This window comes from Mya arenaria, chromosome 4 (assembly GCF_026914265.1).
Source record: "Mya arenaria isolate MELC-2E11 chromosome 4, ASM2691426v1".
Classification (NCBI taxonomy): Eukaryota; Metazoa; Mollusca; class Bivalvia; order Myida; family Myidae; genus Mya; species Mya arenaria.
Window position 1 is genome coordinate 64,214,725 of NC_069125.1, and position 25,529 is coordinate 64,240,253.

General features: G+C 34.2%; 1 protein-coding gene and 1 non-coding gene across 4 annotated transcripts; both read left to right on the forward strand.

Moving 5' to 3' along the window:
* The first annotated feature begins 43 nt into the window (after positions 1 to 43).
* On the forward strand, positions 44 to 24,741 carry LOC128231196 (DENN domain-containing protein 2B-like). 3 transcript variants are annotated; one of them, XM_052943690.1, is made up of 20 exons: positions 44 to 208; positions 2,798 to 4,251; positions 5,066 to 5,202; positions 5,463 to 5,594; positions 5,884 to 5,989; positions 6,218 to 6,265; positions 6,426 to 6,502; positions 7,096 to 7,236; positions 8,235 to 8,285; positions 11,312 to 11,394; positions 12,040 to 12,109; positions 12,383 to 12,454; positions 13,041 to 13,160; positions 13,559 to 13,621; positions 13,899 to 14,005; positions 14,276 to 14,453; positions 15,378 to 15,504; positions 19,102 to 19,239; positions 19,713 to 19,823; positions 21,100 to 24,741. In XM_052943690.1, the coding sequence occupies exons 2-20, from the start codon at positions 2,856 to 2,858 to the stop codon at positions 21,165 to 21,167; spliced, it is 3,225 nt and encodes a 1,074-aa protein (XP_052799650.1). In that variant the 5' UTR covers positions 44 to 208; positions 2,798 to 2,855; the 3' UTR covers positions 21,168 to 24,741. The 3 variants fall into 3 exon arrangements, with proteins under 3 accessions (XP_052799650.1, XP_052799652.1, XP_052799651.1); XM_052943692.1 differs by lacking the exon at positions 8,235 to 8,285; XM_052943691.1 differs by lacking the exon at positions 6,218 to 6,265.
* On the forward strand, positions 16,594 to 16,755 carry LOC128233164 (U1 spliceosomal RNA). The gene has a single exon (XR_008260659.1). It is a non-coding gene; the product is annotated as a U1 spliceosomal RNA (small nuclear RNA).
* Positions 24,742 to 25,529: the final 788 nt, after the last annotated feature.

A 25,529-nucleotide genomic window follows, 5' to 3' on the forward strand; every position in this document is an offset into this window, starting at 1 on the left:
GGTGAACGAATAAATTTTGTCCCGTTAATTTATGTACTAGGAAGTGAATCACTCACCTAAATATTTTGTTTGTGTAACATTGATTGTACCCTTATAAACTATTAAGCAGTGTTTACCACTATTGATGACAAAGTTTGGCCTCGGACCTAAATGTTAATTGTTTGGCAAGAACTGCCACTGCCAAAGCATCTACCTTATCAGTAACTCGGTGAGTAAAAGTAAAAATAGTGAAATGAAAATCTTAAATCAATTTCTAATCATTTAAAAAAATAAAAATAAGAATGTATGCCATTTTAAGCGTGACTATACGAAGGATATGGAGAGCTATATTACTCACCCTGCACTGATGTAGGTGTCAAGCTTTTGCATGTAAGCGCACCTTTAAAGTTTTTACTTTTCTTTTCACTTTTGTCTCAGAATCAGCTGATTTGGGCACCAAATGCCTTCAGTTGAGTCATATAAGATACTTCGAAATAGAACAGATCTAAATTATTTGGGAAACTATCAAAAAACTAATGTTACCTTAAGCGTAAAGCTTTTAGCCATAAAACATCAATTTTTGAAAGTAAATTTATGTTAAAAATTGGGATTTGATCTTTTGTTAGCAGTCTTATACCACTGGTTTCCGGACACATAGGTTAATATCCTAGCAACAGTACTTTATGTATTGCATTGAGATGTTATACAAGGATACTCATTAACTTAACCATCAAACAGATTTGAATAACCTTGTATGATTACTCTCTTTTGCAGTTAATGTAAATTATTGGCCTTGATTGTCCAACTTAAAAAATCTGGTTAAGGTTTTGCATATATCCACATTTAGTCAATATCTCAGCAAGTTCATCATGTATTGCATTGAAACACACGTGTTCCCAACATTCAAACCTACTTAATTAATCATAGAAGATGTAAATTAATATCTTCCATGGCCGAGAGTATAAGATAGGTTCATCCCAACCCTCGCGCAGGGTTATTAAGACTTTATTTAGGTTATTTAGGGTCAGGTAGACCATGTTTCCACAAAACACCCTACACTCCGGTCGGGATGAACCTATCTTACACTTTCAGCCATGGTAGATGCTTTTTCTCCCACCTCAGTTAAACAAAATTAAGTAAAACAATATTTTTTGCTGGAGTTCTTTTGTGCTTATTGAAAAAAAAATGTGTATTGAAATGTGATAATTCATGGTTGTCATGGATATGCGCGCAGTGTTTCAGATAACGTTAATAGTCAAATCAGTGTTTAAAGCTGCACTCTCATAGATTTACCATTTTTACAACTTTTTTATTTTTTGTCTAGGAAAGAGCAAATTTTTGTGTAAATATCTGCAAACCAGTGATATAAGATTGCTGTCAAAAGATCAGCTTGCAGATTTTCATAATTCTGTTTGAAAATAAATGTTTTATGGCTTAAACAGTTACTATCAGTCTAAGAAAAATGCATAAAACATTAATTTTTGAACTTAAATATAAAAATCAGTGATCTAATTTTTTGTCAGCAGGCTTATATAACTGGTTTCCATGTATTTTCGCAAAATTTGGCTCATTTCAAGACAAAAAATTAAAAAATTGTCAAAACGTTTAATCTGTGAGAATACAGCTTTAAATAGTTCTAAGGAGTGTAAAGCATTATTTCTTGAAAGGTGCGTGAAAACTTTTTTATGGTGACATTTGAAGCGAGAAATGATTAATTAGCATTCTAAATATTGCCACAAGATAAGGTTTCTATGATGCTCAAGATGACAGTCTTCATCAAGGGAGGTAATTACAATGTGATGACCATTAAAAAGGAGTTTAATACGGGTACTTACTTTATCTTTGCCCGTGGGCAATATAAGAATTTCTAGCATGGTTGAATTTTTGGATCTTCTTATCTGAGGTGGGAGAAAACTCTATCTTACATTTCTATCAGAAATTTAGGTTGAAGTTTGCATGTAATCACACATATAGGTTAATACAGCAACTATGTGATATATTGCACTGAGACTTAATACAACGGTACTCAAACATCAAATGAACTTAAAAAATCTAGTAAGATAACTCTATTTTGCATATGATGCACTTTATTAATCGACTTAGAAAATCTGGTAAGGTTTTAAATGTAGGCACATATAAGTCAATAACTCAACAACTTCCTGGTGTATTGAATTGAAACTGTAAACAATCCAGTATGATAACTCTATCTTGTATTGAATGAAAAATGTGCACCTTTATTATTTGACTTCGAAATTCTGGTTAAGGCTTTACATGTAAGCACACATAAGCCAATACCTCAGCAACTTTTTCATGTATTGCATTCAAACTTTACACATGGGTTCTCAACCATCCACCTTTTTGATTAATTGTGTAAGATTACTCTTTTTTGCATGTAATGCAAAATAACGGCTGTGTATTATTCAACTAAGAAATTCTTGTTAAGGTTTTGCATGTAATATAATTTTTCAGTGATCTATGCATGTTTCATTAAAATTTTGCAATCCTTAAACTTTCAAGCGGAAGAATAGTCAAGCACACTGTTTCTGTGACAGCTCTTGTTATATATTCAAATGGATGATTTTAGAGAATCCATAGAATTCCTCACAAGTAAATTATTTTATATTAATTAATGCCACGCACATATAAATGATGATAGCTTATATTTCTGTGTCAATGATAAGGAAATGTTAGTTTAATTCTGGTTATATTTAATTTAAATGATTGGAATTAAATAAACCAAAATGTTACTGATTTAAACGTTGGATAAAAATAATTGTAACTTTAATAAATTATCTGACTTGTTCCCATTTATTTTCAGCAAAATAGTATCAAAAAGGTCAGAATGAACGTTTCTGCACATACTGAAATGGTGAAGTATGAACGACGATCTACCTAAAGGGAGTGTAAGAAGCCTTCCTAAGGGTAAGCTTCAAGAATTTAAAAGATTATTCAATCAAGCTGCTGAAAGTGGATCATGTGATCTTTTGCAGGAGGAGACAAAAAGTTCAAATGTAGATGACAATCAGGGTATGGCTTCCCCTATTAGAAGATGGCGAGAACCTTTAAAGCCCCCTGTCACAAAGCATACAGAAGTGACACCAGGCAGTGGCCTTTTACCAACTCCATCACCTAGAAACTCGATAAAAAAAGGACATGCTGCTCTTACTAGTGAAAACAGTTCAAATTTAACACCTGATATAAGTTCTACAAGTGACACAACCACTGCAGGTCAGGTCAGCAAAGTGAAAGATAGATTTGAACAACATCTTGTTGTAGGTGCTGGTAATAAGGATGGTGAACGTATTAGTGCCAAAGTTCATTTAAAGCCAAGAAATCCTAGTCCTAGAAAACAATCACCAAGCCCTGTACGAGAAGCATCCCCAAGGAGGTCTCCTTTGCTTGTGCGGAGGCAAAAGGAGTTTGAAGAAGTGAGAGATGAAAATACTTACTCATGTATATGGAAACATGATGAAAAACCAACCCCACCTAGTCAACAAGACAAACCCAGACCTGCCACAGTGTTTGAAAAATCAAAGCTTTTCGAGAATTTATCTCATTCCTCCAGTCCACCAGCAAAATCCCAATCAAAACCAGAAAAACCACCTCCACCAGCTAGACAAAGGTCTATTTCAGATGCAACTGGGTCTGAAATAAACTCTGCTGGGAAAACCAGGCCTCCAAGGCCACCTTTCAGACAGAGGTCCTTTATAGACAGAATAGTGAATAAGGCAAATGAATCAGAGAGTAAAAAAGAACCTTTAAGTAATCCAGTAAAGAAGCCACCTGGTCCACCGTCCAAGCCTCCACGAACAGGGGCCCATGATGATTATGTTCGAGTGAAACTAGAAAAAGAAACAGTTGAAAACAGAGTTAATTTGGAATGTGAACAAAATGGTAACAAAGCACAAGAAAGTCAAACAAACATTACTGAAGAAAAAACTAGAGAATTCTTAAAAAAACTTAAACCATTACGTCCACCACCACCTAGGAAAAAGGTACCTAGACCTTTTTCCATTGCTACAGACAGTATAAGTGACTTTAGTCCCTTAGCAAGTGACTCTTCTTCAGACTCTGATGAACTTGCAAGGTCATTAGATAATGATGATAATCCCTTTTATGAGAGTCTTCCCACTTTGGAAGAAGTACAAGATGCAAATGTGAGTTTAGACTCAGTGAAGCATTGGGACTTACCTAGAATGCTCCACCCCGAGCCAAAAACCATGCGGAGGAGTCGCAGTGCTGAATGTATCCAGAAGGCTGTGGATGATGAAGGTACGATTGTGCGCTAAGTTATGTATCTAGAGTACTAGCATTTGAAGTATGGAATCAATGAAACGGTAATGCATGCATAATATTACAATTGACATGTACATGGTATTTTCCAATTTATCAACAATTTCTTTTGAAGGAGTCATCTGGACTCCTCTGCAATTTTAAGAATGACTTCCTTTATTGCGCAATTAAATCCATTTGTTACATGTAATTATATAAGTATGATAGGGACCATAAGAAGCGTATGTCAAAATATCATAACATCAAGAATTTAAATTGGTATTACAACTACTCTGAAATTTTTATTTGAAAAAGCCAATATTATAACTTACAGGGTTAGTAGATGACCCGATATGAGATATATAGGGCAAAGGAAACCATATCAGGTGAGAGCAAACCCGAATATGGTTTCCTGCACCCATTTATCCCATATCAGGTCACCTACTAACTCTGTAACATTTTTATCACATCAACAAACAGTTTACTACATGTTTAAATGTTTCATTTATTTATCGGCAGCAGAAAATAGATGCCATTTTGGTATGATATAAATTTGGTGACCCAATATGGGAAAATATGGGGTCACCATGTGACCAGTCCTGGACCAATGGCGTTGTGTCATTTATGTTGGAGGAGTTATATACATATATATGTGTGTAGATAGGATGGTCCGTATGTGTTAAAATTTCTAAAATGTTATTTATTTATATGTAAACAAGTTTGAACTGAACAAATGTATGATGATTTATTGCTGGTATAAGTGGTTATGTAATTCTGCTTTTCTCTAGTTACATTGATGTTTTCCTGGTTACAGGCAATATGGTGTACATGGATCCAGATAACCTTCACATTAATGACAGCTCCCAGCCTGGCTATGATATTTACGTGGACGTCGAAGGATATGCTGTTCCCAATAGACTTGTTAAGCGCAATGCTTATGATGAATCAGAGGTAATGTAAAGAGCTTAAGATCTATCAAATTTGCTGTTTACGTGAAAATAATATGAACTTTTTTTTTACAATTCCTAGTTTGAGTAAAGTGGGTGGAGGATTTTCTGCATGAGCTAATGAGTCACTATAAATAGTTTTGACATATAGAGTACATTGTGTACATGCTACATACATACTACAAGCAAAACTGTTTTGCACTCAGCTTTATTCTTACACATGACATCCACATTTTAGCTTGCTTGCTGTCTTTAATGTTACAGAACAGCCGTCATATTGGTGATCGTTTCAAATCCAAGATGCGGAGGTTCAAGAACCTTTTCACAGACCAGGACAAGCCCAGCAAGCCCACCAGCCCGGTCACTAGGTGCAGCCAGAAAGAGAGGCTTAACAAGGTAACAGAGATAGAAGTTCACAACAAGATGGTGTTTATTGATTAAAGGATACAAAACTGATCTTAGCAACTATAATTTTTTTATTATAGTAAAAAAGGGAATAAAAGAATTAAAAAGCACGATAAAAGTTGCATAAACAAGTTTTTACAGGTTTATTTTATGCACACAATTGTAACTTTTATACATGGTAATTCTTCTTGTTAATCTTTGAATACTTGCATACTTGTATCACTTCCAAGCTTAAGTTACATGCCTCCACAATACACTTGCATTCATTCATACTTGTCAGATTCGTGCGAAGGTTGATCAGGCATATGAGGTTCTACATGACAGCTTTAGAAAGAAGGACATTGAAGACGTTGACACTCATGATATACTGGAAGAAAATCTCTCTAGTGAGTCATCTTTCATGCTGTTTATTGAATCAACTGTTGATTCGGCAGGTTTGTTGATGGTTGCTGATTTTGGTTCCACATGCTAATGCACATTTAAAAATGTACAGACTTTATTTTACAAAGTTTATATATTTCAGTTTATGTTGATATTGTGATAACTAATGATAATTGTTATAACATGTAGGCTGTATAATGCTAAGAATATAAGTATCTTTCATGTTTATGTAGGGCAGATCAAAATATCTGACATGAGGGCACAGCCAGAAGTTGTAAGTTGTAAGTGCGCTTTAAATCTCACCAGCAAGTGTGTACGCACTAAAACAAAAGTATATTGTTCAAAAATAATTTTGCATGCTTAATTTAAAATGCAATTTGTACTAAAAAGTGTTTTTATAAATATACTCAACAGTGTTTTTATAAATAATTCCCATATTAGATGACTCTGAGTCGCGGGTGGATGACCATGAGATACGCAAGAGGGTTGAGTACTCCCGCAGTGTCCGCATTAAAACGGTACCTTTTGTTTTAGTGATAAAGATCGGAACTTTAATTTCAAATAATTTATTTGCAATTTCAAATTCACGTGCAGGACTGCAATGCTTTTTCGATAGTGAATCAATGGGGTCTGACGATACTTAATTTATTTAATAATGTTTTATGTGTAATATGTACTATAACTGTAGAGTGATTTTATGTATTTCATTGAAAATTCTGAATGCTTGCATTATTTGTTGATTGGTCTTATCTTATATGGTTCTTGTTGATATATGATAAATTATCAGTGAAATAACCACAGTGAAAATACTTGAAATACCAAAAAGGTGTTCAATGGCATCGCACATGTAGTCATAAATTGTTCAAACAACTTCTTTGTAGAGAATTGTTAAAAGAAGACGGTTCTTAAATCGTCAAAATAAGAACTTATTCTTCAGTTAATAGACTATCCCATTGTTTGAAATAAAACTAGAATCAATTATGAACAAATACAATTGGAGAACTTTGTGGCATGTGTGACAAGTGATTTTCTGTTAGATATAGGTTTGGGTGGGAGGCTTAGAAACAAATATCCTCTATTTATTGTCTTTATCAATGATGAATTCTTACAGCAACAAAGTATTGGCCCCGTATACAAGCTGCAAAGAAGGATCTACCCTCAAATGTTCGAGCATGCCATGATAGTGGGCCTACATCTCAACACAGAGTCCAGCATCTACGAACCTTATGTCATCTATAAGTTCCCAGAAATTGTAAGTACATCTCAAGAAAAACTATTGTTATCTGTAGAAAAACATATTTGTTAATATACTCTTGTGGCCTGTGAAGATACACAGATGGTAATACACATTTGTGAACAGTGAAAGTAAACATTTGGTCAGTTGCATGTGAAGATACACATGTGGTAGTATACCTGTGAAGATACACATGTGGTTAAACATACTTATAACCTGTGAAAGTACACATTTGGTAATGTGCTTGTGAAGATTCACATGTAGTTAAATACTCTTGAGACCTGTGAAGATTAACATGTGGTTAAACACACTTATAATCAGTAAAAGTACACATTTGGTCATGTGCATGTGAAGATACACATTGGGTAATGTGCTTGCTAAGATACACAGGTGGTAATACACACTTGTGACCAGTGAAGGTACACATTTGGTCATGTGCATGTGAAGATACACATTGGGTCATGTGCATGTGAAGATACACATGTGGTAGTAAACCTGTGAAGATACACATGTGATAATGTGCATGTACAGATACTCATGTTGAAATGTGCATAAGAAGATACACATGTGGCAATGTGCATATGAAGGTAATGTGCATATGAATATACACATGTGGTAATGTGCATGTGAAGATACACATGTGGTAATGTGCATGTGAAGATACACATGTGGTAATGTGCATGTGAAGATAATACGAGATTATGACATTCAATTTTCAAACTGGACTAACAATCAGCTCAAATCCTAAGATTGATGAATCTGTTGACTCTCAATCTAATGTATACAAATTAATTTCACTTGCACTTTTAATTTAAGAGTGTGTTTTCTTGAAGTGTACCATGTAGACCCCTTTGTGTGAGTTTTCATTTTTTGCTTTTTAAAAAGATCTGCTTGTAATTTTTTATTATATCCAGGATTATATTTCAGAGAGGGAGAACATGTAAAAAAGCATATGTAGAATAACAAACTCATACTCACATATATTCATATTCATGACAACTCATATTTCATTGTAGCGCAATTATAAGCTTACAATGGAAGGGAAGCTTTATCCATGCTCTGAGTCGGTAAGGGATTTTAGCATGGTAGAAACATGCTCCTAGTGTAGTGCACCCTTTGTTGTTATGTATTGTTTCAACTTGTTTATCTGTTTTTGTGCATTCAGAAAATGTTCAGAATCCTTTTTCGCTGAATTTTTGATCAGAATGCTTTTCTCTTACAAATAAGACTTTATGAATCATCATTAATAGTATTAAATAAACAAAGTAGACCATATGTAATTGGTATACAAGGATGGTTGTACTTATTAGCTTGTTGGATTTTCAATGAAAGGTAAGGTAATGCTACAGGGGTTCTGTCATCGGCACAGGAAATAAAGAACATTGTGTTACAAAAAAAGGCTGATAACTCTGGTTTAAGTGGTTCCTGGCAAGTGAAAAAACAGACAAGCATTGACATTCACTTAATGTGCTCTTTGATTTTGTCTTATTTCATTTGGTATGTTTGCTTTTCTTTTGTTACAAGCACAAATCTATATTTTTGAAATATGAGTATTTAGGTGCAGCTTTTAGGAAAATAAATTGCTTAATGCTCTATTGTAACTTGTTAGCATACTTCCTCATACCATGGCCTCACTGCATTAAACTAAATCGCTATATGCATACTTAAAAAGCTTAAAGCTATGCAGTTAGTGATCCATCCTTGCTTAAGGCATGGCTTTGAGTTCATGCCATGTTTTACCTTAGGCAGTATGTGAATTGCATGTTGACTAACAGTCTAGTTTAAGATTATCTTATTCATGTATATCCTCTGCTAGATTACTACATATAGTTATTTGTCATTACAGTGAACTCTGTATGAATTCATAGAAACTGTTTTGTGTTTAATTTGTTTTATTTTGGTTATACATGTATACATATTTCATATCAACTTCCCCTTTCATGATCCACTTGTTCGTCAGTACTGGGATCTTGTGGGAATTTACAATACTTTTAATACTGTGAAATCATTAACATTTGTGGGCTTGAAATTTCGTGGTTTTGCGAAAAAGGACTATTTCATGGGTTCTTTAATTTGTGGATAAATTAAAATTGCAAGTGCAGATACCCATGTTAATTATCGCCTAATCTGTAAATTAAGGGTGATAAATAAAGATGCACCCATATAAGATTATCTGATAGTGAAGCTATTGAATTTCAATTACAGGTAAGTATTTTTGCAAACTGAAAATATAGTAAAAGTGTTTAATTTAATTGATTAAAAATTTGATCAAAGAAATAAAATCAAGTGGGAGGTTAATATTCAGCACGTTTTACATGTGACGCATAGGCGGTTGATAATCAGCTTGCTCTAATGTTGCGACAATTTCGTACAAAAAAAATGTATTCAAGATCTAATAATTGACTTTAATTTATTATCATACAGGTTAAGTTATATAAAAGTGAAATAAACAATGATTTGCTTACATGTACTTACAAGTTGTTAACCGCACCCATGTACAGTCGAAACTCGTTGGCTCGATATCTCATGGCTCGATATTCTCATTGGCTCGAACTAGATTGAAAGGACTGATTCTTTTTACTCTATGTTCATATAAAATTTGATCAGATGGCTTGATATCTTTAGGGTCGATGTTTCTCCACGCTCGATGTCATTTTCGCGGTCCCAAGTTCACACTTTGTTTTGTTTGCTTGGGTCGATGTCATTTTCATGGTAAGAATTCAATTTGTGTGCTTGGCTTCAATAAGTACAAGAAGCTAATCGATTAAAATTGCTTGATTCGTTTTATTATAATTATTTAAGGAATGAATTGCGGGGTTGATGTCATTATCGGGTATGAACGCAATTGGGTTGGTCAATGTGTGTGGAGTCCAAAGGACTCCACGCGTACTTTGACCAACCCAATTGCGTTCATATCCCCGATAATGACATCAACCCCGCAATTCATTCCTTATATTTACACCAATAGTTCATTATTTCATTCAAGAATTGTTAAAAAAAATCTTCATTTCATTTAAGAAAACCTTTAAGTAATCCGTTCTTACCCATTCTGTAAATAGAACGACCCGACTATAACCGGAAACATTTTTTTCAAATGACGTCACAATAATGCGGGAAAAGATCAACCACTTGAAATCACTTTAAAACGTAAAATTGAAACACTTCTGGTACCATTATATTTAAAATATAATAAACTAACACTTTTAAAAATGTGATCTATATTTTACGGGACCTGCAGACACAATACAACCAATAACAAGATCAATAGCTTTCATGTATATTGTTATGCAATGAATTACGATCCGAACATATCCGAAGATGTTGCGTTCATCGATTGATGAACGCAATTGCCGAAAGGCAGTTCATTTAAGGAATGGAAGTTGAGGTGTAAATATTGATTTATGATGAAATGGTTGAACAGTTTGAGCAAACATGCCATCTGACTATAATTGGTATCCATGTATAAAATTTTAATAAGGCGAAATACAACGTATGTATGGTATTTATGTCCAATAAATACAATAGATTGCATAGCAAATAACAATCGAGGTAAACAAGACTTTGTAATGTATCAAATAAAACATCACCTTCTGTGTGGAATCCCGCTTGGCTCGATATTCTCGAGGCTCGAAGTATTTTGGCAAGTCCCTAGAATATCGAGCCATCAAGTTTTGACTGTATATACATGTGAATACATGTATACCCTTTCAAATAGACAGTATGATTTCAGACTTAACAGTCAAATTTTCATTGGGATCTTGAATTCATGGAAAAGCCAACCCACGAAATGAAAATTAATGTCCCACAAATATTTATGATTTCACAGTATTTATTCAAGTATATTTATCAGCAGATCTTAACCGCTTTGAAATTAGAAATTTAAACTAATTAAAAACTTGTTTGATGGAAAAATGATACGTTTAGCTAATTGAAACTTGTAACATAATTACCACACCAAAACTTATATAAATATGAAATTAACTTGCATTGAATATAATGGTAGGAAACTGTATACATCATTACCTTATCTAGTGTGGATAACCCGTAGAACCCAACTGTTTAACAAGTCTACCCCTGCCTGTGGATATTTCAGAAAGACAGTAACGTGTCAGTGCCCCTGTTCTGTTTCCCCGACGCTGCCAACTTCAAAACCACTTCCTCATCCAGGACCAAAAGGTGTGTAAGCTCACATTGCTGCAGGTTGCACAGAAATCAGCCAAACAAGTTATCTTGATTATTCAACTTATTATTCATTGTGCTCTATCCTTTAGTTTGGTTTATTATAATTATTTTAGCTCCTTTGTCAGTTATAAGCTTACATGAATCACTCTTGAGTCGATTTCCTGGATAGAAACCAGTACTGGTGTTATTTTTGAGAGGGAAGGAAATGTACTCCTGGTGGGGCTCAAACCCACAACCTGTGAGTGAGAGGCAGACACCTTAACCACATGCACTAGACCAATCTCGCCCTTATCGACCCATTGTGATCAGTATAGTTCTTATCATATTCCTAAAAATGTTTCTTGTACGAAGTAGTTTATTTCTTAAATCTATTCATGTTTTCAGATTTTAAATCTGTAGTTTTCTCAATGAAATTTCATTTATTAATGATAATAGAATTACATCTCTTGCTGTCTAATTGACATGATATTAAAACTTCTGCTTTTGTTTTTATTGAGTGAGTGGTGTTTAGTAAATATGAAATGAAACAATAATTACTATCATGTATCATGAGTATCCTAGATTTTATGTTAGTTTACACATTACTGTCAGAGTTGTAAACCAGAGATGAGAGATATGGGTTTTTTTTCCTTTTTGTAGTCAATCATACAACTTTGTGCTGACCAATATAGATGGAGGCCGTGTGTACGGCTACTGTCGTAGGCTCGTGGTGAGTTTTTTATTAATATCTTGTATGTTCTTCATACTTTTTAGTTATAATAAATGCACTTACCGGGTAGTGATTATTGTAAATCATTAGTCATTATATCAGACATTCTTGCAATTTTGAAACAATTTTTCTTTTGCCTGACATTATTTTGTAATTCTGTCTTACTTCTGATATTTACAGTTTGCGTAGCCATATCGCTGGTCCCTTAACTCTGCATAAACAATTGTGTTATAATGTATCATATGCATGATTGAAGTGTCATTGCTTTTTCAGCCCCCTAAGTCCAAGATACCAGAAGTGATCTGTATCATCAGCCCAGTGGAAGCTTTCTCCATGTATAATGAGGTCAGTTAGTGGCAACATTCATTTACAGATTCAATAGAATTGTTTATGTTTGTACTTTAATAAATTACAGTTCAAGTGTTGCTATGTAAGCAGCTGCATATAAGCATAGAGTTTTTCAATGCTGATACTTAAAAAATGATGATCTAGTGTGTTATAACATTAATATAATGGAATTTGACCAATAAATAAGCTGGCTTTGTGATAGTTATTGATGTTAAATGTTGATGTTTGTTGACCATGTATACTTAAGTATCATATCATTGGAAAGGTGTGTGATGTCTGATTACTTATATGTAGTATGAATGACCAAAAGTACATTGTACATACAGATGTTACAGTTTTTGTATATTTGCTCTTTATTTCAATTAAAGTTTGATTTAAAATTAGCTTTTTATGATTCTTTGAAGGCCCCAAAAGCTTCTTAAATATTATATTTTTTGCTATTTTATATATTTTTCCTTTTTCTCGCTTAAATCCCTTTAAAATGATAGTAAAATAATAAGGGGTCACCAGGCATTAAAAATTCACATTTATGCCAGTTGGATTCCGTAAGTCTCAATGTATGTATGGTTGTTCTTGTTTTCAGCTTTTGAAGCACATTGAGGAGAAAAGACAAGAGTCCCTGGACTCTGCCCAGGAGCTGATTGCTGCTGCCTTTGGCCGGCCCCTTCCTCAACCCGGACAGACAGAGACCATCAGAACACTGGTACAATTACATTAACAAAAATTGAGAATACAGCTTACGCTGTACATTTGAGAATTTTGTTAATGTTAAATGATTTAACCCTTTAGCACCAAATATATGATTAAAAGTGCATACCATACTGTTTTATTCACAATTTTGCAACATAGATGGCTTCTTAGGCGGTCATATTATATTTGAGACTGCAGCGCAGAAAGTGTTAAATAAAATGTTTCTCCAAAAGCACATTTCATACCAGCGAGGAGGATTCATGGTGTTGTACAGCAGCCTTCGGCTCAATTTTTCAAGCAAAGGGTTAAGGAATGGCCATAACACGTAACTAAAGATTCCAAACAAGTAAACCAAAAAAGGCAAATGTTTCCATAAAATCAGTAACTTTATTTATGTTATTATATTTCCAGGATGAAGAAGGAGAGCTCGAGACATTATTCCTGACCAGAGATGCAGAAAACAGATTTGACAATGTAAGTCAATAATGTTCTTCTGTAAGTTTTACACTTATAAAAGAATTAACACCAAAATATAAATATAATTAATAACATGATGATTTTGTCTTTTCCATGCCCATAAATAAGTATGTTAAACCCTTTAAAGATTAATTTTAAACCTGATATACTTATATGAAATTGCTGCTAGCTTTGCTTGGCTTGGATATGCTGCTCAAAGCACATAGTATTACAAAAGCATTGTATGAAGTGTGAGTATCAAACACATTTATAACTGTACTTTTAAACTCCACAGACTAATGTTGAGTGCCTCCTACACCTGCTCGGCTCAGACAAACTGCTCAAAGTGTTCTCCACCATTCTGCTGGAGAGGAGCGTCCTCTTTTCTGCCAAACACCTCAGGTAAGGTGTTCTTGCATCACATCATTTGTCGTTGTTCACTCTCTTGAAGGTGTCATGGTCATGGTATATCCAGCAATACTGGTATATAACCATAATGAAGTGATACAAGTTTTAGTTTTAGTTTAGCATAATCACAGACCTATAAACCTGGTTTATAGGTCTGTGGTTTAAGTAATAAAATTATATTTAATCAAAACACAAAAACAATGAGGAGAACAGCACGTTATTTATGTAAATATGTTTCACAAATGTAAGTGTTTGTTCTTTTAGCACATTATCCTCAACAATCCATGCGATAGTGTCACTGCTGTACCCATTTTCCTGGCAGCACACATTCATACCTGTGTTGCCGGCGGCCATGGTGGATGTTGTGTGCTCCCCTACCCCGTATGTGATGGGCATCACAGCGCCTCTTGTCAGCCATGTTCTTACTTTACCACTGGATGAGGTAACCTGCAAATACTTACAATGACACAAAAAGGATTAAATGTATAGTTATGAAAATAAGTTTATGAGCTTATGATTGCTCTTCAAGCCACTGAGGTATCCCATACACAAATAGGTGAATTTTGAACCTCCATATTATTTTGGTATCATTTAAAAAAGTTAAATGTGCAAAAAGGGAAATAAAAAAATGACAAACAATTCCCTCAAACAAACTCTCTTTTTGATTGTTGCTCAAAGTCTCTTGGCGCAGATGTGTTAATCTAGCTGCTGGTTAAAACAGCATGCTGGTTGAAACGATCTTCCATCTCTCTTGGCGCAGATGTGTTAATCTAGCTGCTGGTTGAAACAGTATGCTGGTTGAAATGATCTCCCATCTCTCTTGACGCAGATATGTTTACTTAGCTGCAAGTAGAAACGTTTTCCCATCTCTCTTGACGCAGATGTGTTCACCTAGCTGCTGGTAGAAACATTATGCCATCTCCTTGACGCAGATGTGTTTACCTAGCTGCTGGTTAAAACGTTCTGCCATCTCTCTTGACACAGATGTGTCTACGTGGCTACTGTTAGAAATATTCTGCCATCTCTCTAGGCGCAGATGTGTCTACCTAACTGCGTTAAGAAATGTTCTGCCAGTCCTCTCTAGATCCATCTATCTTGGCGCAGATGTGTTTACCCTAGCTATTGGTTGAAACATTCTGCCATCTCTCTTAAAGCAGATGTTTTTACCTTACATGCTAGTAGAAATGTTCTGCCATCCCTTCTAAATGTTGTTTTCTGAGTTTGCTCTTCTTTGCTTGTTCTATTTTGTAGAGCACAAAGGCATGCATGACATCCATGTACTTGTCTACATACATGTACTAATATAGCTGTGTGTATATGTGGTTTATAACACTAGTAATGTGAAGCTTATTGTTTGTTTTCCCAGAATGTGTTGGTGATAGACATAGACAAGCGGACATTTGTTCGTTGCCAGGGCGATGAAGGAACTCTTCTCCCAAAAAAGATTGAAAAGGCCCTGAAAACCTCCCTCAATATGTGCAGAATTGATGCAGGTATGACATATAGCTGACACAGGTAAAATCTCAACATGTAGAATGAAAAATAATTTGTAAAAGGTGCAGCCGTTTATTGAAGGGCTGCAGCATTTTATTACCGTAGAATAAAAACATGCAAAGAAATAGATAAAGAAAATACCAGATAACTGAATTGTCAACTTCAAAATAGTCAGTTTAAAACCATTTGATAACTAAAACAAGGTTTAAACAGGTACCAGCCATCTGCTGTTTTTCCATATGATTGACGAGAAATTTGACAGAAGTCTTTGGAACAAAACATACTTTTATTTATCACTGTACTGTCAAATCATGTTCTGATGAGATGTATTGATGTTGTAAGATGTCTAATGACAATTCATTGCAGCCTAATACATACATTAGACCAGGAATGAAATATGATTAATTGCTTGATTTAAAAAAAAAGGAAATATAATTTAATGTGAAATTCTACTATTTTTTACTATAGATTAGAATATTTGTTAAAACAAAGTTGTAAAGTTCTAAATAGAATGTTTATATTTCTAACATGTTAAGACAACTGTAGCTAAATAGCAATGACTAAAAAAAACATTGCAAACAATTTAAACCAATGTCTACACCTTTGCATTGACTATCAAATTAAACAAAAAAAGGTAAAGTGGCAGCTAATGATTGCTACACCTTTATCTGTACTGATCTGCATTGTTATCATACAATGAGGCTTTATTCACTCCACGGCTTTATCACAACGCCTAGGGGAGAAAACCTGTATTCAACATGCCAAGTGCCATGTGGCGGTTATCTATAAACTATAAATAGAACCATACACGAAGAATGATCAAGTATCTATTAATAAATAGGAATAGCTACTTTATTTTATAAACCCATGAATTTCTTGTTAAGTGCTGTATGGAAAATATTTAAAAGTACACATTCATAAAATAAATTATAATTTACAAGTAAATCTTTAAATGAACTAAAAGATACCTGCATTGGGCATTTATTAATAATAAATATCTACTACTATAACCATTACATCGTATTGTCTCAACTAAAAACTTGGTTATACTGAGGTAGTATAAAGCCAGGAGCTAACCTGGCTTAAGCATACTTACCTGGTACAGGGGATACCGTGATCATGAAGGCGGTTCCCCCAGGAAGAGGCCCTCCCATTGCACTTCGGTTGGGCTGACGCCTGCGATAGCCACAAATGTTGGTTACTCGGGTACGTAATTTATTGGTGTGGGGACTGCGTTCGCGCTGTCCCTTAAAAATCTCAATCAACTCTCCTGTTTTGGAAAGGAATATTCAAAGCAGTTCTGTAGCCAAAATGATCAGTTTTAAGTTATTGAGCTTTTTGTTGCATTTTTATGTAAAGCATTAAAAGAAGTGAAAGCTCTTAGTTCAACTTAGACAAAGAGTTTTTCCTCAACAAGCATTATGCGTGTTGAAAAAAGAGTTGTAGCATTCAAAAAATAAAAATATCAAGTCAAATTCTTACCTCTTTTTTCCTTACATAAAAATGCTTCGTACATCAATTAATCAAAGCGCAAGGCGCTGAAAGACTATCTGCGGGCAAATATGTGAGAACTTCAGCAATAATTCCATTCAAGATGCACAGCTTATCACTTAAGGCGACATATCCCCATGTATTTAAAGTCACAATCAGAAGCGTAGCCAGACTTTACCGAATGTTACGCACTAAAGGGGGATGTGGGATGGGGATTATCCCTGTAGCCCGTTGGGGGTTCGGGGGGGGGGGGGTCTACCCAGTGGAAAACAATGGAAAATGGAACGAACATGTTGAGCTCTGAGTTGTATTTGGAGGTTTGGAGGGATAAATAGGTTCGAGGCCGCCAACTTTGTAGTTACCAAGTGATTGATTTCTGCTAAGAAAGCTATCTATCACAGGGAAGCAACGTTTACTTTGGCTGCTCTTCCTTTTATTCTGATATCAATTTTTAGCTTAGCCCTCGCCTTTCATTTTTCAAATTAATGTTACGCACATGCGTAAGTGCGTAATGATGGCTACGCCCCTGACAATGCATGCCCCTTTCAATCGCCTCTTAAGATTTTCAGTGCTTTGATGAGATATCATATGTTATGCAAGTTTTATGAACATACACGTTTTAATTAGTTAAGGACAATGATTTTATTTTTACAAATAACTTTAGCAATAATTCCTATCAAAATGCAGAGCTTATCAGATTGTCGTTTTCCCGCGATGAGGGCAAACATGTGGTCAGTTAATGTATGTAGAAACTATTTTTTGAAAATCAGTCAGTTAATGTAGTTGAAACTATTTCTAGATTATCGGAAATTGTCTGTTCTAAGAATGGGAATATGATTGTGCCTTTTCAAGTATTATTAATAAATAAAAGTTTTTTATGTTTTATGTAAGTATCTGTGTAGAAATAATACTAGTGCTGTTAAGAATGCTTCGCACGCTTTAATTGTGTGTTTTACAGGTTAAATACGAACTACTTTGCTTCATCAAAAGTATGCATAACTCACTGTCGTATCAGGGCAAGTGTGTTAGAATAAATTGAAAGGCTAATGTCCAAAACTACACACCGGAACGAAGCTTTTACGCAAAAAATGTAAACATCTTATTAGAAAAGTATACGCCTAAAAATCATAGAATGAATAGTATTTTGTTATTGTATAGCAGGCAAATCATAGTATTTGAAGCATTAGCAACGCGAAACCTGGGATACAACTATTTTGATTTTCAGACAATCATTTTAGTTTCTTAATTCATAAAAGTAATATCAGAAATACACCCTTACAAATGCGTGCTTCATGGCCACACCAGGTTTTAATAACAAACCCTGCAGGCGATGGTACACTTGCGGTTGGTAATAATTTCTAAAGCATCTTGGGCTGAACTCAGAGTTTATATCAATATGTTAACTTCCTACCAGAGCATCTATTATCTTGACCCACACTTATCTGATAAATATAACAATCTATAAATAGTAATATTCCACTAAAAATAAAACGCCGGAATACAGAAATACAGCGCGGAAATAGCCGAACAACCAAGAACTTGTACTCGGATAATCTATTTTTATGGTTTCGACGTCATTCTGCTACTAAACATAGAGCGCATTGAGACAAAAAATAGGTTAAAACGACATGAATAGAAGTAGTTCTTTGGAGTTTGCGGTCTTAAGACTACCTGTGCGCATACGCAGATAGTCTAAAAACCCTTTTATGAACAAATTAATGAAAGAAAGGCCTTAGTTAACCCAATACTCACAAAAAACATGTCATTTATATATTGAATAAAAAAAAATAGGACAAATGCACATTTTAACTCTTACATTTTTGTTCAATCACCTTTCTGCATAAAACTCTTGGAATTAATGTTTTGACTTATATAGCGTTCATACTATTGTTCTTTCAACGGCATCCTGTATCCAGTCAGAAAATCAAGCACAAATGATTTTGAGCTAAAGGTCATAAACAGTTGATGGTGATTTTAATTAAGCAGTTTTCATTTAAATCAAGAATAAGATTAAAAATTCTTTAGACATTATTATGGTTTCCTTTGTTATTTCTTTTTCACCATAAGAATTTACAAAGTAAGCAAAACATCATTATCTTTTACAGAAGCTAAGATGTCGGCCAACTTGATGATCTCGGAGGCGTTTCTTCGGTTCTTTGTTGAGGCCATCGGTCACTATGGCCAATACATTATCAACCAGGCTGATGGGACGAGAGTTTTCCAGAAAGAGCAGTTTATACATGGTAAGCCTAGAAATATTACAAGAGGAGTGCGCCCTGGAGGTCTATGCTGGATTTGTAAGTGCCTGCATTGATATTGAGGTAACACTGCTGGCCAGAATTTCTTGAACAGTCTAAAGCTCTTTATAACAGGAATTAACGTTTTGATATGAATTATGTAACTTTCTCGTATTAACGAGTTTTCTGACTTTTATAGGAACTTACTTAGATAATCATAATAAACTATGTTTTGGTTTATAAAATAATGTTGAGGCAAGTGATTCGTCCTAATGAGTTAAGTACTTATCCTGTTATGATTTTAAATTAAGATTTTTCGTGAAATTGAGGTTAGAATAAGAAAAAAATGTCATAAAGATGATAATACCAAACTGTTATTTCCATGCTTTGGAAAAGTGTATGTTGATGAAGTGCTGTTGACATTCTCCTATATCTTTTGACTAAATAAAAAAGTCATATTCTTCAATGTTTTTTTAAAGGGACAAAGTCGTCTAGCATGCAGCAATTGCTTGAATGGTTGGTGGAGACTCAGATGTTTGAAGTGTTCATGACCCGGCAACTGGAGAGGAAGGACGATGGTCATACCATAGGTGAGTGGGAAATGGGTAGGAAAGATTGTGGAATAGAAAAGTATCATTCAAATGTTTGGACCAGGAACATGTATTAAGTGACTGTCATTGGGGTTTATAGAGATCAAACAGGTGCAAAGATCTGTGATCATGATCCAACATGATACAAAGATTGGTGATCATGATCAAACAGGTGCAAAGATTGGTGATCATGATCCAGCAAAAATTGGCAATCATGATCCAACAAAGATTGATGATAAAATTTTGCTTCTACTCAAATCTGTGAACTTTTGAAACAATGGTATTCACTTTAAGTGTCTTTAATTATTTTAGAAATTTTTCAATTAATTGGAATGGATGTAAAGTCCCTCATGTGAAGTGTAAAATGGACAGGTACAGTACACAAATTCTCTTAGTCATATGGCATAAATATTTTGTATTTTTATGATAGTGAAAAGTTCAGGGTTTCATTTACACCATGCGATAGTCTGCAGTGTAAGTTGTAAGTATGAAGGTATTATTAATAATCAAATGGAAACCATGGTTTGATAGTTCCTGGGGAATGAGGTGCATGTTTTTAAATGATAATTAACGTTATACTCTCTATTAGATTGGAACGAATGAGAGAGTAATTTATTAATGGATGCAAAAACTGGTAGACATTGGTACAGGCTACACCTCTTCATTTGTCAAAGTTTTAAAACACATTCCTAGCCTTGGATAATGGAAAGTAAATATGTCATTATTGTAAGCTATTGTGCCACCCATTACCTAAAAATTGTAGTTTCATTGTTGGTTTTGTTAGAAAAAAAGTAAATAGAAAGGATGAGTTATTTAGCTTAATTATTTCTTATTAATCTTTCGAGTGATGGATTGTTTGGTGCAGGCTTTAAGTCATGTTGGTCTTTGCAATTCAGCAAAGCTTTAAATATTAAACCATTCTTACATAGGGACCTAGTCACCCTCAAATAATACTCACTACGGCAAACTTTGAGCAATCATAGAATGGTTTAGTTTGAGAGCAACACACAATTATCGATGATTTTCGGAAATAATCAATGCAGATCATTCAACCACCTTAACTTACAGTTGTAGGCTTAGTGTGACTTGAGCTGATTATGTCAAAGCTGTTTGTCATTAAAGAAATTCAATACTGGTATAAAACTATGGTTGCCAGTCCTAAGGTAACAAACAATCAATTTTATCAATTTTTAAACCAAACATTATAGTTGTGTTGTTGATGAAATTAATGTTCATGTATAACCAAACTGTTCCAGCATATTTTATAACCTTGCAGAAGAGTTCCAGAGCCTAGTACATGAGCAGCTGGGACTCAAGCGGAGGCTTGGCAAAAAATTATCTTGAACAATGTCAATAGAACTTAAAGGAATGACTGTGAGGCGTTCTTGCAACAGCCCTACAGCATTGTGTGAAATAAATGGAACATTGGCAGCTGGTAGCATAAGGATTTATATGAGAAAAGGTTCTCTCATACTACTGCATGCAATCAAAAGCTTCGGTATAAAATTGTTATAGGATTCTCTTTTATTTTAACTAACAAACATAAATGTCAAACCAAATAATGACAAAATTTAGACGATGCATGACACATGTATTTTCCCATGTATTTCCATGCATGTATATTCTCAACCCATCACACACACATGTGGATACTTGCTGTAGATAAAGACAAATGTAAGGCTATAATTACATCACAACATGTTCACCAAACATTATCTTTGATTACATTTGGATGTAAGTTTTCCTATGATATTGTCACATTTTAAGATCTTCCATGGATATTGTCTCAATAGTCAGATCTGTATATCAGGCCTATTTACCTAAATTTTGAAGTATGTGCAGTGAAAATTTTAGCCATGTTGTGTATTTTTTTATTTATGAATCATCTATTCCATTTCTGTGGCTCATATACATTATTGTTTCGTTTTGTGGAGGTATATCTTCTTGTGCAATAAATGTTTTGAATCATAATGCAAAAATTTCCCTCCTATATTTAGACATTTTTTGTGTCAACTAACAGAAAAAAAATGTAATACATGTAGTTAGTATGTAATTGAATTTTATTCAACATCTCTAGTATTGTTACGACATATGTGTATGACTAAGTATAAGTAAGCAAGTATGTTTTATAAATAATGCATGGCTTTGTATAATTTCTCTTTAAAACTGAATGAGGTTGGTTGTTTTATTCAGAAAATGTTAAGAAATCTCTTGAGAGCATTCACTGTTTGGTTTTAATTGTACAACTCTTTTAAAGTATGGTGATATTGACATGTACAGGTCTTAAAATTTCTTTGGCCAGCTTCAATAAAAGGATTTAAGTAGCAACTTTAATAATCTTGAAACTGTATAAACATTACAAATGGCAACATATTGATTTTGTTCCCTTAACTTATTGGTCATTTTTAATACTGACTTTAGTTAACATCTATTCACTTTTGTCGCAAAATAAAGAAAATATGAAGTTAATTTCAATTTACAACTAAAATTTACTAAGATTTTGATTGAACCAGGTCCTGGACTAAAATTTAATTAAAATCAATCTAGAAGAAGCGTCTCTTTATGGTATGGCTTACATCTAGTGTAGCGTCTCTTGATGGTAAGGCATACATCTAGTGTAGCGTCTCTTGATGGTAAGGCATACATCTAGTGTAGCGTCTCTTGATGGTAAGGCATACATCTAGTGTAGCGTCTCTTTATGGTATGGCATTCATCTAGTCTAGTGTCTCTTTATGGTATGGCATACATCATGTGTAGCGTCTCTTTATGGTATGGCATACATCATGTGTAGCGTTTCTTTATGGTATGGCATACATCTAGTGTAGCGTCTCTTTATGGTATGGCATACATCTAGTTTAGCGTCTTGTTATGGTATGGCATACATCTAGTGTTGTGTCTATGGTATGGCATACATCTAGTGTAGCGTCTCTTTATGGTATGGCATACATCTAGTGAAGCGTCTCTTTATGGTATGGCATACATCTGGTGTAGCGTCTCTTTATGGTATGGCATACATCTAGTGAAGCGTCTCTTTATGGTATGGCATACATCTAGTGAAGCGTCTCTTTATGGTATGGCATACATCTAGTGTTGTGTCTATGGTATGGCATACATCTAGTGTAGCGTCTCTTGATGGTATGGCATACATCTAGTGTAGCATCTAGTTATGGTATGGAATACATCTAGTGTAGCGTCTCTTTATGGTATGGCATACATCTAGTGTAGCGTCTTTTTATGGTATGGAATACATCTAGTGTAGCGTCTAGTTATGGTTTGGAATACATCTAGTGTAGCGTCTCTTTATGGTATGGAATACATCTAGTGTAGCATCTAGTTATGGTATGGCATACATGTAGTGTAGCGTCTCTTTATGGTATGGCATACATCTAGTGTAGCGTCTCTTTATGGTATGGCATACATCTAGTGTAGCGTCTCTTTATGGTATGGAATACATCTAGTGTAGCGTCTCTTTATGGTATGGCATACATCTAGTGTAGCGTCTTGTTATGATATGGAATTCATCTAGTGTAGAGTCTCCTTATGTATGGTTTTCATGACAGCTGTAGCGTCTGGATATGGTATCTTACACATCAGATGTAAGCATTCAAACTGATTTCAGATGAAATTACTGTGTTTGGACTCAATTCAATACATTGTTTAAATTCACTTGATGGTTTCATGAAGGAATGAATTTGAATTTTGTAGCATGTTGATGCTTTCAAATTATCATCATTCCATATCATTGTTTTGTTTCAAATTGAGACAATGAAATAATAAAGTAATTATATATTTATAGTTTTTAAGAATATATGTCTATATAGTGTTTTTGCCAATTTTGTTACCTCATTTACATTTTGTAGATATAACAATTCTATATTCTATATGTTTAATATCCAGGATATCCCCATTTGCTCACTATGAGCTACAATCTAGTTCATGCTTTTGACAAAAGATATATTTGTTGTAGTTTTTATCAATTTGATGCAAATAGGAGTGTTGCATATTTTTTAAAAAAAATTAGCTCATTATTTGCAGTGTATTTTTCTTTTGTCATTTTTTTATAATTCAAAGTGTAAACGATTATAAAACAAAGATGTCATATTTGATGTTATTCGTACACAATTGTACAGGCTTTCAAGCGGTGTCTACTTAAATAGGATATTTTCAGTGTGTTGGATAAAAAACCAAAGTGTGAAAGTAAGCCAATTAAAACAATCCTTTTTGTCAATTTTTTTTTTATTTCGTAGCTCTTTTTTTGCAGTGTATTTTTCTTTTGTCATTTTTTTATCATTCAAAGTGTACACAATTATAAAATTAAGATGTCATATTTGATGTTATTCTTTGTACAGGCTTTCAAGTGGAGGCTACTTTTCCCTCCTCTGTTTTCTTGGAAAGTCCTTATATCCCTATTTGTTTGTGAAAATAGTTTGAGAAATAATAGTGTTCTAAATGAAATAATAGTATACTATTCTAAAATGAACATAAGAATGGCATACAATGCAAGAAATAAAGTGCTCAATTTCAGGGTTGTGGATGGGGTCTTACCTAGCCAGTTACTTTCAGACTAAGACCAGTACTAGTTCAACAAGGTACGATAGTCATTATTTGCTCCTAAAGGTAAAGACCCTACAATCCCTACCTTTTGCCCTTAAAATCTCTACTTTTTCATTATAATGCTCCTACAAGTATCCCTTCTTATTTGTTAATGGTCACTTGAAGGCTACATGGGAAATTTCCATGTACTTGCATTGCATAACAGCTATGTATCATTGGTTGAATGTTTTGATACAAAATGGATGAATTTAGTATTGTGTTATGGTATTGTTGATATTGTTAGTATTATATATGTTACAGTAGCATAATTTTGTTAAATTTGTTGTTTATATCAGCATTTTATTACCTAATAAAGAAAAACAAAGCAAATGTAATTCAGTTTTATTTTGCAAGCCTATCTTAAAGACCTGTAATAATAAGTTATTTAACAAAATAATCTGATGAAACATTTATCATGGCTTTTCATTTACTTAGCCTTTGAAGTAAATTATTTATATTGTTACTGGTGAATTTGGCTGATAGTGATAATATATCTCCTCTATGTTCTCACCTATAAGGTCATTGATCAAGCCCTACAAGTGGCTTTTTAGCTTGCTTGTTCAATGAACAAGGAGGGTTTTTACACTCAATCCTTGGTGTCTGTGTTGCAGTCAGCATCCGGATAAAGTTTGAGGGCAAGTTTGGATTTTAACTCATGTCGAAAACTGTTTGATTGTTTTTTTGGGGGCATGTTTGCATTTTTTACCATACCTTAAAAAACATCATACAACCTTCATTCAATTGACTAGATACATGTTGGGTTCAAAAACTTTAGCATGTTGGGGCTGTTGATCATATCCCAAAACTCTTGTATCAAAGGGATATGATACTTCAAGTGTTTAAGGCTGCAAGACAATGGCATTAGTTAATTTCATATGATCCGCTATACAAGTTACCTGTAAAGCACCTATTTTTGACATGCACATGTCAAAAACAATGCATGCAAGTCAGTTATATCTCACAGACAAAAGTGGCATAAAGTCAAGCTGATGCCTTATAACAGCTCTTGTTACATGGCTGTTCACATTGGACACATGTTATGGTTTCACTTTACATCAGCTCTTGTTACATGGCTGTTCACATTGGACACATGCTATGGCTTCACCTTACACC